This window comes from Manis pentadactyla, chromosome 11 (assembly GCF_030020395.1).
Source record: "Manis pentadactyla isolate mManPen7 chromosome 11, mManPen7.hap1, whole genome shotgun sequence".
Taxonomy (NCBI): Eukaryota; Metazoa; Chordata; class Mammalia; order Pholidota; family Manidae; genus Manis; species Manis pentadactyla.
Genome location: NC_080029.1, coordinates 92674517 through 92688163, shown reverse-complemented (window position 1 = coordinate 92688163; position 13647 = coordinate 92674517). Strand labels below are relative to the sequence as shown.

Below are 13647 nucleotides of genomic sequence, written 5' to 3'. Positions count from 1 at the left end.
TTGTAGTTGGATTTTCTTCAGATACATATAACTTTTGTAGTTAAAAATATAAAGCTTTTTAAAAAAGTTGTCCAAGGTCATAGAGCTAGTGAATGGTAGAGGTAAGGGTGAAACCTGGCTCTGACAGACTCTAGGGCTCCGACTCTCCAGATACAGTGTGCTAGTGTTTTATTTTGACATGGCTAGCTGCGTACATACTACAACCACCTTGCAAAGGTCTAGCTGTATTCTTCATCTTCTGGATAGCCTTAAAGGTAAATGACCATTACATCTTGAAATGAAATGTTTCATATCCAGTGGATCAAAGAAGTAAAGCAACAGCAACTAAGATAGAGAGCAGAATCTGATGTTATGTACAAGGCCCAGAGATGGCAGTTACAGTAATACATGCTGGCTGTTCCATTACACTGACCAATGCCTTCAATCTAGCATCAGTTAGGTCACCTTGAGGGTGTCCTGTGTGAAAGAGTTTTTTGATCAGTGTGGAAATATGGACCCTAGACTGTAAGTTCTGCCACTAGATTACTGACTCTGCTACAGACATGAAAAACACCAATGTTGACAAGAAGCTCTAATTTTTTCCTTAACCTTGAAATTATGATGCCACTCAACCTTTAGACATTGCCTCTCTAATATTCACAATAGCTCTGTGAGGTAAGTAGACTAAGTATTATTTCTTGCATTTAAAAAACAAATCCAAACTCAACAAGTTGTATACATTAATTATGTACAGCTTTTAGTATGGAAAAAAAAAAGAGGGGGGAAACAAATAGGTAGAAATACTGAGACAGAAAGCAAATCCATCTGTGCAACAGGGACAAGTGCAGTAGATACAGTCCCTTACCTGCCTCACAGGGATGTGCTTAATAAAGTGACTATTCTCCAGCCATTATCTATCGCTGTGTTCATGCTGCCAAATTGCTGGGGCAGTGAGGGGCACCTGATCTCCTGATGAGCTATTTCCCTTCTTGACAGTGCATGTGATATAATCAAGTCCCTTCCTCTATAAGGACAAGTGAGAGGAACTGGTAATTTTCTCAGTCTCAGCTTGCCAATGACAAGGCTGATGATAGAAATTGATGTATTTTCTCTATCAAGACATTGTTAAGCTGTCTTAATGACAGGGCTATACTACAAATCAACAGCCACACCCAGGAATCACAAAAACATAAAAACAGTAACAAGAGGGACTAAAGTGAACCATGCCTTTATCATTATAATTGACAATTTAAAATATTTATACTTTCCCCCTCTAAAAATTATGGTCCAACCAGGTTAATTTTTAGCCATTTGCAAATTATTATTTCCATTGTAATCTATCCTTTCCAGCCTAATTTTACAATATTATTTACCTCGGACAGATGCAATGCCAACTTAAGGCCAGCTTTTTTAGCTTCTAACAGGGGTTCCAGGAAATCTTTTGCTTGTCCTACCTTGAAGATGAAAGTTAAAATGAGGATACATGAGAATTCCTGGCAAACTGAAGAACTGGGTATAAAATAATGATGGGAATAAAATAATGGCAGGGAAAAAAAAAAGGCAGATTGAATCATTTACACATTTTGTTTTTAAAGCATGACACTTTAGGGAATACAAAGTTGTCAATGACACACTGTTCTCCAGAATCCTAAGTATCAGCTAAGGAAGACAGAACAGTCACCAAATTTTATATATGGTATGATATGACATATCTACAGCTAAGAAGGAAAACCCATCTGACTCAGGAACCTCCATGATTAGTAAAGGTCCTACCAGATGGATCACACAAGAACAGAACAGTCCAGGTTTAGTCAAAGCCATAAGAACTTTCATGGGATTCTCTTGAGTCAATGGTTTTCAACCAGGAGTGATTCTGCCCCCCCAAGGGACATTTGGCAATGTCTAGAAACATTTTTGGTTGCCACAGGTAGCAGTATGCTACTAGTATCTAGTGGGTAGAGGCCAGGGATGCTGCTTAATGTCTTAAAAAGTGCAGGAAATCCTCCTCCAACAAAGAATGATTTGGCCCAAAGTGTCAAGAGTGTCACAGGTGAGGCACTCTGCTTGAATATGACATTCAAGAAGCTCTAAGCCAGCCTTTCTCAATTGGGGATTCTATAAGATAATTATCCCTAGCCATAATTAAGCATTAGCCATTAGACATGGATTGTATGTAATGAATTATCTTCTCTGCTATGTATGTAGAATGGTACCATCTTTAAAAGAATGGAGAAAATAATATTGTTATGCAAGTCTTTTTTTTTTTCTTTTTTAGGGGGCTTAATACTTTCACAGAACCCTGGCTAAGAACAGTTGCTGTAGACATTCTGGTTATCCAGGGCAGAATAGGGCTTCATCCACACAAAGAGTCTGCTGGACCTATGAGGGAATGCAAGACGCTCTAACTAATCCTCATCCCAAACTGATTCTACCTTTTAGAAATAAAATGTATTTAGGGAAAATAACTTACAGTAGGGTCACCACTGAAGTCAAGGCCAAGAACTATATCCTCAGTAGAAAGAAAGAACTCTTCAGCAAGTTTAACAGTCTCCTTGGCTACTGAAGGGCCACCTCTTCTGTCGATTGCTATTAAATACCTTTAATATAAGAAAAATACAGTTGAAAAGGAATATAGTGCAGATAAAGAAGACAAATATACATATGACCAGAAAGGTATGCAGGCTACATGTAATATATCTTACTAAGAAAAGTACAAACCTGACATCTTATTTTGCCAGAGGGAATGAGATATAAATTCCTAAATAGTATCAAATATCCAGCTAGTGTTCAAAATTCTAATTGTCTCGTGGTTTTTTTGTTCATGTATTTATTTTTTTAGTTTGCTTGATTCAGAATCCAACCGAGGTCCACACATTGTGTTGGTCCATGTCTCTTTTAAGTCTTTTAAAATTTACAGCCACCCCCTCTACATCCCCACCCTTTACTCCCTACCTCTTTTCTTGAATTTACCTGCTGAAGAAACCAGGTCTTTTATTCTACAAAGCTTTCCACTGTTTGGATTTTGTTGATTGAACCCCTGTGTTGCTACCATGTTCTCCTGCCTCTTGTATTTCCTATAAATTGGAAATTCTAGGCTAGAGGCTTAATTAGATCAGATTCAATTTTTTGGCAGCAGTATTTCATAGGTGGCTTAAAAATTATTAATATTCTAATTCTAACATGTATCGAATAGCTGATACAAATTCATTCTTCATATATGAGCTGGAATTCTACAAGGAATCTAATACCCAGAGAACCTGTTAATATTGTGTAATTTTCTTCCAGCATTTATTAGTTTATCTGTTTATTCACACACAAAAATAAATTCCTCTAGCATTTACTTACAAAATGTGGATCAACTACATATAAAAGGAGTCTTTTTCCCACTTAATTTCCCCTGCCATTAAATAATGTTAGAAAACAATATAAATCATATGAACATAATATAATTGTCCTGATAGCCAGACATTTTAGGATGTTTTCTCCTTTTTGTTATAAGTAATACAACAATGAAGACTCTTACACATAAATCCTATTTCCTTAGGATACATTTCTAGAAGACAACTACTGAGTCAGAGGGTAAATTCTTTTTATAGATCTTAATATATACTGTTCCTTAGAGAGGTTTTATTAATTATATATGCCCACCAGCAATGTGTAAATTCACAAACCCTGTTTATTACTCTCTTTTGGGGGAAGGGAGGACTACTGAAATGGCACTGTAATATTTTCTTTTTACAATTATCTGATTAGTGAGTTTAAATAGTTTTCTATATATTTATTGGCCATTTGTATGTCTTCTTTTCTGAATTCTTGTCTTTTGTGTTTTTGTATTGAGCTATTGGTCTAGTTAAACTTATTTTGAGAGATCTTATACCCAGAAACTATACAGCTAGCTTTCTTGTGTTCTTCAACAACTTAGTGAGGCCTGACTATGTACCAGCTCTGATCTAAGTATTAGAGGTATAGAGATGAATCAGAAGACAAGGTCCCTGGCCTCACTGAATTTACATTCTAGTGGGTGAGTATGTATACACAAATAAAACAAGATAATTGTTAAGAAGAGTGCCATGAAGAAAATAAACAAGGTGACTAGAGGATTTGGTAGGGGCACTTCAGATAAGGTGGCAAAGGAAGACTCCTGTGAGAAAGTGGTAGCCAAACTGAGACCTAAATAATGAGAAGTCAAAGATATGGTGGAAGTATGTTCTAGGTAAAGGTAACAGAAAGTACAAAAGTGCTGAGGTGGGACAATTTGGGGCTATTTGAGGAACAGAGAGCAGACCAGTGCATAATAAGTGACAAATGGTCCAGATGAGGCTGTTGAAGTAAGCAAGGCAGCCAGACCATGTGGAACCTTAATATGTCACAGTAAGAAGTCTAGATTTTAGCTGAAGCCATACTTCACTAGAGCCACAGTACTAAGAATTTTATTGTCATGTGAATTAAATCAGAATTGCATTCTTAAGTTTAAACAACAGCATTTTTAATTCTGTTTTTTTTCTATTATAAGATAAAAGTTAGTTATTGGGTGATTTATAAAAATCCAAAATACTCATGATCAAAATAGTAACATTTTCACACTCTAGTTTTAAAATGGTGACCACTAAGGTACAATGCTTCTTACCTAACATCAATGTCTAAGTTTTCTTGTTTGGACTGTTTTATACCCTCAAGTACAGATTCCACATAAGTCTTTGTAGTCATTCCTGCAAAGAACACAAATAAAACATTTGTAAAGAGATCAATTATTTCATCCTTCAACATTAGCATGCCTATATGAACAATTACATTATCAGTTCATGTTGTAACAGGAACATGGTTAAAGATGACATAAAACACAGCTCTTATGGGTACATTTTAGTAAATGCTAATTGTACTTTAATAAAACTGGAAAAAAAAATTGAAGTACCAGAAAAATTAAATGAAAAAGAAGACATACCAGGGAGAGAAAGACAAATACCAAATGATTTCCCTCATTTGTGGAGTATAACAACGAAGCAAAACTGAAGGAACAAAACAGCAGGAGACTCACAGACTCCAAGAAGGGACTAGTGGTTACCAAAAGGGAGGGAGGGGGGAGGGAGGGAGAAGGGGATTGAGGGGTATTATGATTAGTTCACATGGTGTGTGTGGGGTCATGGGGAAGGCAGTGTAGCTCAGAGAAGACAAGTAGGGACTCTGTGGCATCTTAGTACACTGATGGGCAGTGACTGCAATGGGGCATGGGGGTGACTCGATAATAAGGGTGAATGTAGTAACCACATTGTTTTTCTTATGAAACCTTCATAAGAGTGTATGTCAATGATACCTTAATAAAAAAAAAAAAAAGAAAGAAAAAAGAAGACATACAAAACACAAGCGTATTTAAAAATTATCCTTAGATTCAATGGACATAGAACTACTCTCACAAATTGCTGGAAAAATTATAAATGCTTGTTCAAACAAAACAAGAACATTATGCCCTTCTCTAAGGCCTGTCCTTAAAAAACAAAACAACAAAAATGATTTTTCTCTATTAGCAGAATGTTTTCCCATTAGTACAGGAAAACCTTCTATCCTGTGTTCTTTTTTCTTTAGTTCTGCTCAGGCTGTGTTTCTTGTCCAGGGCAGTAGAGATGTGCTCCCAAGTTTGGATGCTCACGTCGTCCTCTTCCGGGGGGCTTTCCAGAACAACCTCCTCTGAAATACTCTGTGCCCCAACTATAAAATACCTACTTTGGGTGGAAAATCACCAGTGAAACTCAGAAAATAATAAAAAAGGAAAATCATCTGTAATCCCACCAAAGATAAAACCATCATCTTTGTTTTTCTAAGTATACATATACATTTTTTTAAATAGATGAGATGCTACTGTTCAGTCATTTAACACTGTCTTCTGAGCATATCCCTGTATCATTAAAGTGTTCTTTGCATGTATTTTTAATGGTTGCCTAATGTTCCATTAAGCTTTATTTAACCATTCCCTTACTGATGCATTTTTAGGTTAACATCTCCCTTTGACTCCATTCAAAGAGCAAACTGGCTCTAATAAGTGGTTTCTTCTCTCCTTCCCTTTCACTATTCTCATTACCAGCATAAGAATCTTCTGCTTGTCCCATTTCAATATTTACTTTACTGTGTGTAGTTTAAAAAAACTTTGCCCCCTGAATGATGACTGGGCTACACATCAGGGTGTGAGATGACCTGGTAGGGCCTCTTCAGGTAACAGACAAGGTACTAAGAAGGACTCAGTGATACTACAAAATATCTCCTGATGATGCTCTTATAGAAAGAAGGTCCCAAGAAATTTCTCCAGACTAAATAGAGATCCACTCATTTCTATCCAGGAAGGTTTTATAACATGACAGCCTGTTCCTGGTCTAAGATACTATCATTCTGAGAGTGACTGAATAATCGTTAATTCAGTGACTGTCATAAAACATGATTCTGCGTCCACTCAGTGGCGTTATCTTCCAAGCACCCTTGATTCAGAGAGCAAGAATTAGCCTCTAAGATGATACAACTATAAGGAGCGTAGTGAGAAAAACAAACCAGGATAAAATTAATTTTTGCAGGCCTCTTCATTTCCCTTAAACAGATAATATCTGACCTGATTTTTTTAACTTAAGAATAACTCATTCATTAATAATGGACATCATTAATGTACATCAGAAGACTGGACTGTTGACTCTACTTTTACAACAGTGTAAAGTAAGTGCTTCACATTTTCAACTTGCAAATACATGAATGATCAAAAAGCAAATGGAAAAAAGCATGTTTGCTGGAGAGTAATTAAATTCTACCTGTAGCATTTTCTCTTCTGGGTGTGCTCCTTAGTTCCAGGTACTTAACACCATCATCTGCAAATTCTTTAATGACATCTTTTGTGACCTGATAATTAATGTACACAATATTGCTAATGTTAATCACAGGTCCCAATGAAAATGCCAGTGTTACAGCTTTATTTCATGCATTAAATTTGATTCGGAAGGAATACTGAAGTCCCCTGAATTGTTAAGATTATCCACTTTGTCACACCCCTGGTGGAGACTGTGACAGAACTAGGACATTTCTAATAGCTTTCAAAGTCCCCTCATTCTCACATTAAATTCAAATTTGCACATTACCTACATCTTTTATTTCTCTTCTCTTCTTTTAGCCACTTTATAACCATTTCTCTACTTCCTAATGTTCATAACAACAGATCGATAAAACAGAGAAATGAGGCAAAATTTAAACCATCTGTGAGTGTGTGTGTAGTACCAGGAAGGTATATGCGGAAATAAGCAGCTAAAATGATTAGATATTACTGATGTACCATTTAAGTCATGGTTCAAGGTTCTCAATCAAGTTACTTAGGAATAAGATGTACTTGTCAAGAATTTCTTCAGGCAGGGCTAAATTTTCCCCAGAAATACTTAGGAAAAATCCTCTGAGGCAAAGAAAAGGGGTAATAATGAATAAAATTCTATGTAGCACATATCTCAGTAATCCAAGAACTAGTAAATGACCAGAGTAAACTATACCTAAAGACTGAATGAAGGTATGTTTTCCTTCTCTTCTATCAATCCTAAAAAATACCCAATCTAGAAAAAAGGACTAGGTTGGAAATGCTGTGACAAACAGCCCCAGTTAGTCCTTACAGTTGATATCATCTTAACCTGCTTTGACTGCATGCATGCACACGGACATGCAAGTGCAGCATCCAGGCAAAGGAACAAGGGTTGGCTGCTTGTGCAGATGGTGCCTGACAGGGTGGCACTATCGTGGGGGAGTCACTGCAATCCAACGTCTGGGCCTCATCTGTTTGTTTTTTTTAATGAAAACGAAAAAGGAATATAAATATATCGGGAGGCTCAGATTCACCACGTCCGGAGAGTCAGCCTTAGAGAGTACATAGCTCCAGGCAACACAACAGCATTCCAAATCAGACACCCTCTTCCCCACCACTGAGCACAACCCTGCAGCCTGAGCCATCACTGCAGGCCCTGGACCCTGTGGCACTGCTGCCCGCCACCCCCAGGGTGTGTGGGCCTTGTCCTTACAAGCTGAGGAACAGGCATCTTGTCATTGCTCCAGAACTGAGCAGACCAAGGGAGGCCAACTCACTCTACCCCAGCTCACACGAGATTAATGCAGGAGCCTATAGGCTAATGGGTGCTCTGACAGCAATGGTGAAAGTGAGGACGTGAAGTGACAGTCCTTCTGAGTGACTGAAGGGATTGTATCTACTCTTTTACTACTAAGGTACAATGGGCACCTCCTTTCCTAGTGGCACCTGTGAAACCAAGTAAAACAGAAGGTTGCTGGCATGTGTAAGAGCAGTGGGAGGGAGAGTACTCTGGGCCATGGTGAGGCTTGTGGCATCAGCCCTACCCTATGCCCAAGAACACTTCTCTGGATCCACATCTGTTTCTGCCAGATTCAGCCTTTTCTGTTCCACCTAGCAACTGGTACTGAGGGAAGCTCTTTGCTCCTTGGGCTTTTCTCTCCTATGTTCTAGACTGAGAACATCTATTCAAGTTCTTTCTTCAGAGAGAGTACATCACAAATTAGTTAAGTTTCTGCTTACTCAAAGGACAGTAAGACTGGTTATCTTGAATGAGAAAGAACACTGGCTCTGGAACCAGAGAGAGAGAGTCAAGTCTGGCACTAATTCTCTGTAAGTGAATAAATTACACTTAACCTCTTCAGGCCTTAGTTTTTTTCATCTGCATAAAGGGAACAATAAAAATACTGACTTTAGAAAGTAGTCTTGAGTATAGTTGTCTGGCACATGTAATATTAATAGTCTCATTCCAATCCTATCTCTTTGATATTACACTCATTCAGGTCACCTTGACTAGACTGTTAAGTGATCCCACATGCCCAGACCCACATTTACAAACAATCTTTTAACTTACTCCCATGTGGTTCATTTATTATATGTAAATGTCATTAATTTCACCCTCTGGGACATCTGTCATCCTCTGAACCACCTACAGGTGCTCATCCCAGTAGCAGTAAGTCAAATGCACAGAACCTTAATTCCTCACATTTTAATAAAGCTTTTTACCAACTTTGACAAGAATGAAACATGAGCATGGCATTATCATAGCCATGGACTATTAAACTCTCAAAATCTAGAAGTTCATCAGTTTTGCTTCATTACACTCAGCAACAGAAAATGAGATAGAACTCCTGTGGTTCACATTCCTAGCATTGTTAAATGGTATCTGTTGAGCAGCTGATTGGACAGTGCACCTTTGGGTTCCAGTAAATCCCTGTGCATGTTTCTAACACAGAGCTTACCTCATTATGTTGGATTTATGGGTCTGTCTCTCCAAGCTAACTATCAATTCCTCAGGGGCAGGGACCATGTCAGTCTGTCTTTCTATCGCCTCATCTTTAGCATTGTGGGAACTCATCAACTTCTGTGGACTAAACTTGTGGAGCTAACTCTCCTCCCAAAGGTGACTGATTTACTTAATACTTATCATGAGGATCAGTCTCAACCAAGGAGGGGAATTCTTTCCTGACTTATACTTATACTCTGTATTTTTTCTAATGGTTAAGAACACGGATAGGATTTTGCTTCTCTCCATTTAAATGGACATTTTAAAATGCCATCCTGTTCAGATCAGTGATACAGAAGCCAGTCTACCTTATCAGACTCTAGTATCACAGAACTTCAGATAAGAAAACACAGTGGTGTCCTCTAGTCCTTCATCCCCAGAGGACAAACACCATTTCCCTGGGAATTAATCATTCAATCTCTAAGCACTTCATGAGCTGCTTCTTTCTCTGTGATGTCTACCTAAGCAGTTAAAAGCATCCCAAGCAATACAGGTAAAGCCTTATAAAAGAGATGCCCATCTGTGGTCACATATTTCATATGATGTTACATATGGAAAACAGGACAAGATTTTCTCCTCCATAGTGTCCTCTATCTAATTGATGTTGACCTTGGTTCTTTTCTCATATTTTTTTTACAAAGGATGTAGTCTTTTCATATTAGCTCTTAGGCAAAATGTCTTACGTTGGTTTTGAGAAGAGTTGCCATAAAAAAGCAGAAAACATTTTTCATCTGATACCTGATGAAAGCAAAAGTTCGTGTGTAACAGAAGGGTAAAACAATTTTTAAGCCTTTATAAAAATCACATTGTCTCTCACCATTAGAATATCTTCAGGGCTGGTAGTAACCTGATGAATAATTTGAAACATCTGGAAACATCTGCAACATGGAAAGTTTTAACATACCCTTGTTATCAAACTTGTCACTCAAGAAAACTCACTAAAAAACCAAATGAAATGAAACTAAATAGTTCCCCTTCTCCACCCCTACTCCCCACCACATCCTCTACCCCTGCCACTGACAGCAGCAAATGGGGAAAAATTGATAAGCCTGTATTTTCAAGTCTTAATTATAACTTCACAAACAACATAAATCACTAAAAAACTGTCAAGTCTGACAGTTAGATAAAATGCTGTATGTCAAGTTGTCCTCTCCACACTAAATCACTACCCTATTCATTTAACTACTAAAATCTGAATTCTGAATACCACATACAGTCTCAAAATAGTAATAGAGAAAAAAAATAGGTCCACAACCTCCTTAAACTCACTCTTCTAAAGTTCTTTTTTTTTGCTTGTCAATCATCGTCATCTGTTCATGGATTTTAATACCTGGCTTCTTGGCTATTAATTTCTTCATGGTATTAGAACTAATCGATCCATTCAAGTGGGCATGAAGTTCCTAAAACAAAAGAACACAGTCAAAACTTCTCAAGTATCTGCTAGATTCATAGCATCCTATCAGGTACCTGATTGGTGTTTGTAGTCCATATTAGGCAAACTTCCTAATAGATGCAGCTTTATAACTTTTAAAGATTACAAATTCTACCTATAAAATTTACTTTTGTTTTGTGAAGAAAAAAAAAAAACAACACAGAAGTCGTTATAATTAGCACCCACTCCAGAATTCTGTGGTTGGATTCTCACCACTTTAGGTAATTCTGAGTAGAAGGTTGTCTTCCATGGCTGATGTTGCTCTTCTGCTTCCATCATGATTTAGCAGAATAAAAAGATCTTTCTCCAAATGCACTTATTCTTGGTATGAACAATACAATGTATTTCAGTCAGTAAATTTTGTGGTCTTGAATTTCCTTCAGATGGCTTTACCTCCACACATTCTGATAAACCGTATGTGCAGCTCTGGGTTCAGGCTCACCTGCTTAAACAAATGTGAACATTTTCAGATGTTGATATAAACACAAAGACACAGGATTTTGCTAACATATTCCTCAAAAGACAAAATTCCCCCTCACAAAAATTCCCAATCATAATATAAGTTGGTCACAGGGATGGAAGTACAGCATGGAGAAAACAGTCAATGATTATGTAACATCTTCCAGTGTTGACAGATTGTAACCGCACTAAAAGGGCTCAAGGATTTAATAATACGGGTAATTGTTGAACCACTGTGATGTATATTTGAAACCAATATAAGATTGTACATCAATGATACTTCAATTAAAAAATGGACAAAAGCCCCTCCAAAGCTAACTTAAGTGAGCTAACAATCTCAACTAGAAATAATAAAGGCCTTAAGCTGATAAGAGGTGGATTAAAAATCTGAAATTTAGTGGGGTATATTCCTTACCTATTAGCACTTTCTATAAAACTACTTCTAAAACTAGAAACTTATAAAGCCTATTTTGGGTAAAAAAAAGTTTATATTTTTGAACTGTTTAAAATATATAAAGGAAAAGCAGAAGCACTGGAGTCAGATGGACCTAGGTTAATCCTTTTACCAGTTCCTCCATTTAGTAGCTATGTGGCCTTAAGTCATTTAACTATGGCTTTAGTGTTCTTATTCCCAAAAATGGGATAAAAATGCAGAATAGCTGTGAGGATTAATATAGTTACTTAAATTCACCTCTTCTATGCACCTATATAACTCAGTGACTACCTTTAACTCAGGACTTTACCACATTGTATCTCAATCACTGATTTACTTGTCTTTCTTCCTCACCAAGACTGTAAACTTCCTAAGAACAAGAACTATGGCATAGTCCTCTTCCCTAGGACCAGCACACTGTAGGGACTAAACAAATCCTACTTTCCCTTCACCAAGGTGGCTTATAAATTAAGATAAAATTCCAAATGAAATTCAGTGATTTTCAAAGTAGTCACCTTGACTCCTGTGGGTTTTCACATATTGATGATGATGGTGTTGATACGAATAGCAGTTTCCATTCAGAACATACCAGGTGAGAAGCAAGAACTTTTAATATTATGTTTAATTCTCCACTAATTTTGCAAAATTTATATATTTACCACATTACAAATTAATAAACTGATACCAAGAGGAGTTAAATATTTACCAAGATATTGAAATATATATATATTTTGTATATATAGATAATGCCATAGAAATATACAGAAAGGCCAATTCAGTATGAGACAAAAGTGGGACTTCAATGGAATGCCATAATAAGTGATTAATAAATAGTAATAAATGAAAAAGATGGACTATTTGTTTAATATCTCTATTGAAGTTCATAAGAGACGTAACTAAAATGGAAAGACGTATCTTACATAGGCAAAGTTAATTTATCATAAACTGACCTATAAGACAAATGTTTAAAAATTTCTCAAAATTATTCCTTAGAAATTGATTTGTAAAGTTCACATGGAATATTTAACTTATAAAATTATCCAGAAAAAATTCTGAACCTCATAAAAATAATTTCCAACATTGATGGAGGTGTGACTAAAAGTTATGTTAGGAGCACAACTCAGTATAATCTTTTTGGAAAGAAACTTGGCAATATCTACTTAAACACACACACACACACAACCCCACATATTTTTTGCCCCAGTAATCCTACTTTTAGGAATTCATCCTGTATCTTATATGGTTTGTACAAATACATTTCTTTAGCATTCTTTAAAACAGCAAAAAATTAGAAACAATATAGATGTCCATCAGTAGGGTACTGTCTAAATTGATTTATATCCATCCAACTGAATATCTATGACTATGTGGAAAACTAATATTTGATAGGGTATTTCTCCTAAAAAGTAAATTGCAAAATATATTGTTCAGAAAGATATTTATGAGCAAAGCATGTATGTATGTATACACACAAACTCATCTATTTACATTCTTTATTCTTAAAACACATATGGGTAGAAAGAGAGCCAAGATGGCGGCGTGAGTAGAGCAGCGGAAATCTCCTCCCAAAACCACATATATTTTTGAAAATACAACAAATACAACTCTCCCTAAAAGAGAGACCAGAAGACACAGGACAACAGCCAGACTACATCCACACCTGCGAGAACCCAGCACCTCGCAAAGGGGGTAAAATACAAGCCGCGGCCCGGCGGGACCCGAGCACCCTTCACCCAAGCTCCTGGCAGGAGGAGAGGAGTTGGAGTGGGAGGGAGAGGGAGCCCAGGACTGCTAAACACCCAGCCCTAGCCATCCGCACCAGAGCGCAGACCCAGTGCGTGTGTGGGGTGCTGGAAACTAGGGAAACAGGACAGTAAGACCTGTGAGCGGGTCCCTGCAGCCGGCGCCCTGGGGACAAAGAAAAGCGAGTGCTTTTTGAAAGTCTTTAAGGGACAGGGACCCCACAGCTGGATGGAAGCGTCCCGGGACACTTAGCCCAGCAGCTGGGAATCCTGGGGAACTCTGGG

General features: G+C 37.4%; 1 protein-coding gene across 7 annotated transcripts in view; it reads right to left on the bottom strand.

Annotated features, from left to right (window-relative positions):
* Positions 1 to 13647, bottom strand: part of ADAL (adenosine deaminase like) — a 39104-nt gene that overhangs the window by 16439 nt on the left and 9018 nt on the right. For 3 of the 7 annotated variants that reach the window (XM_057488756.1, XM_057488758.1, XM_036923661.2), the window contains exons 2-8: positions 10942 to 11170; positions 10566 to 10696; positions 10114 to 10174; positions 6765 to 6852; positions 4607 to 4688; positions 2450 to 2576; positions 1353 to 1433 (exon numbers count right to left, since the gene is read on the bottom strand). In XM_057488756.1, coding sequence (XP_057344739.1) covers positions 1353 to 1433; positions 2450 to 2576; positions 4607 to 4688; positions 6765 to 6852; positions 10114 to 10174; positions 10566 to 10696; positions 10942 to 11007 — 636 coding nt within the window. In that variant the 5' untranslated portion in view covers positions 11008 to 11170. Of the gene's footprint in view, positions 1 to 1352; positions 1434 to 2449; positions 2577 to 4606; positions 4689 to 6764; positions 6853 to 10113; positions 10175 to 10551; positions 10697 to 10941; positions 11174 to 12135; positions 13104 to 13647 lie in introns of those variants that run through there. The other 4 variants (XM_057488757.1, XM_036923663.2, XM_057488759.1 and 1 more) reach the window with 4 other exon arrangements.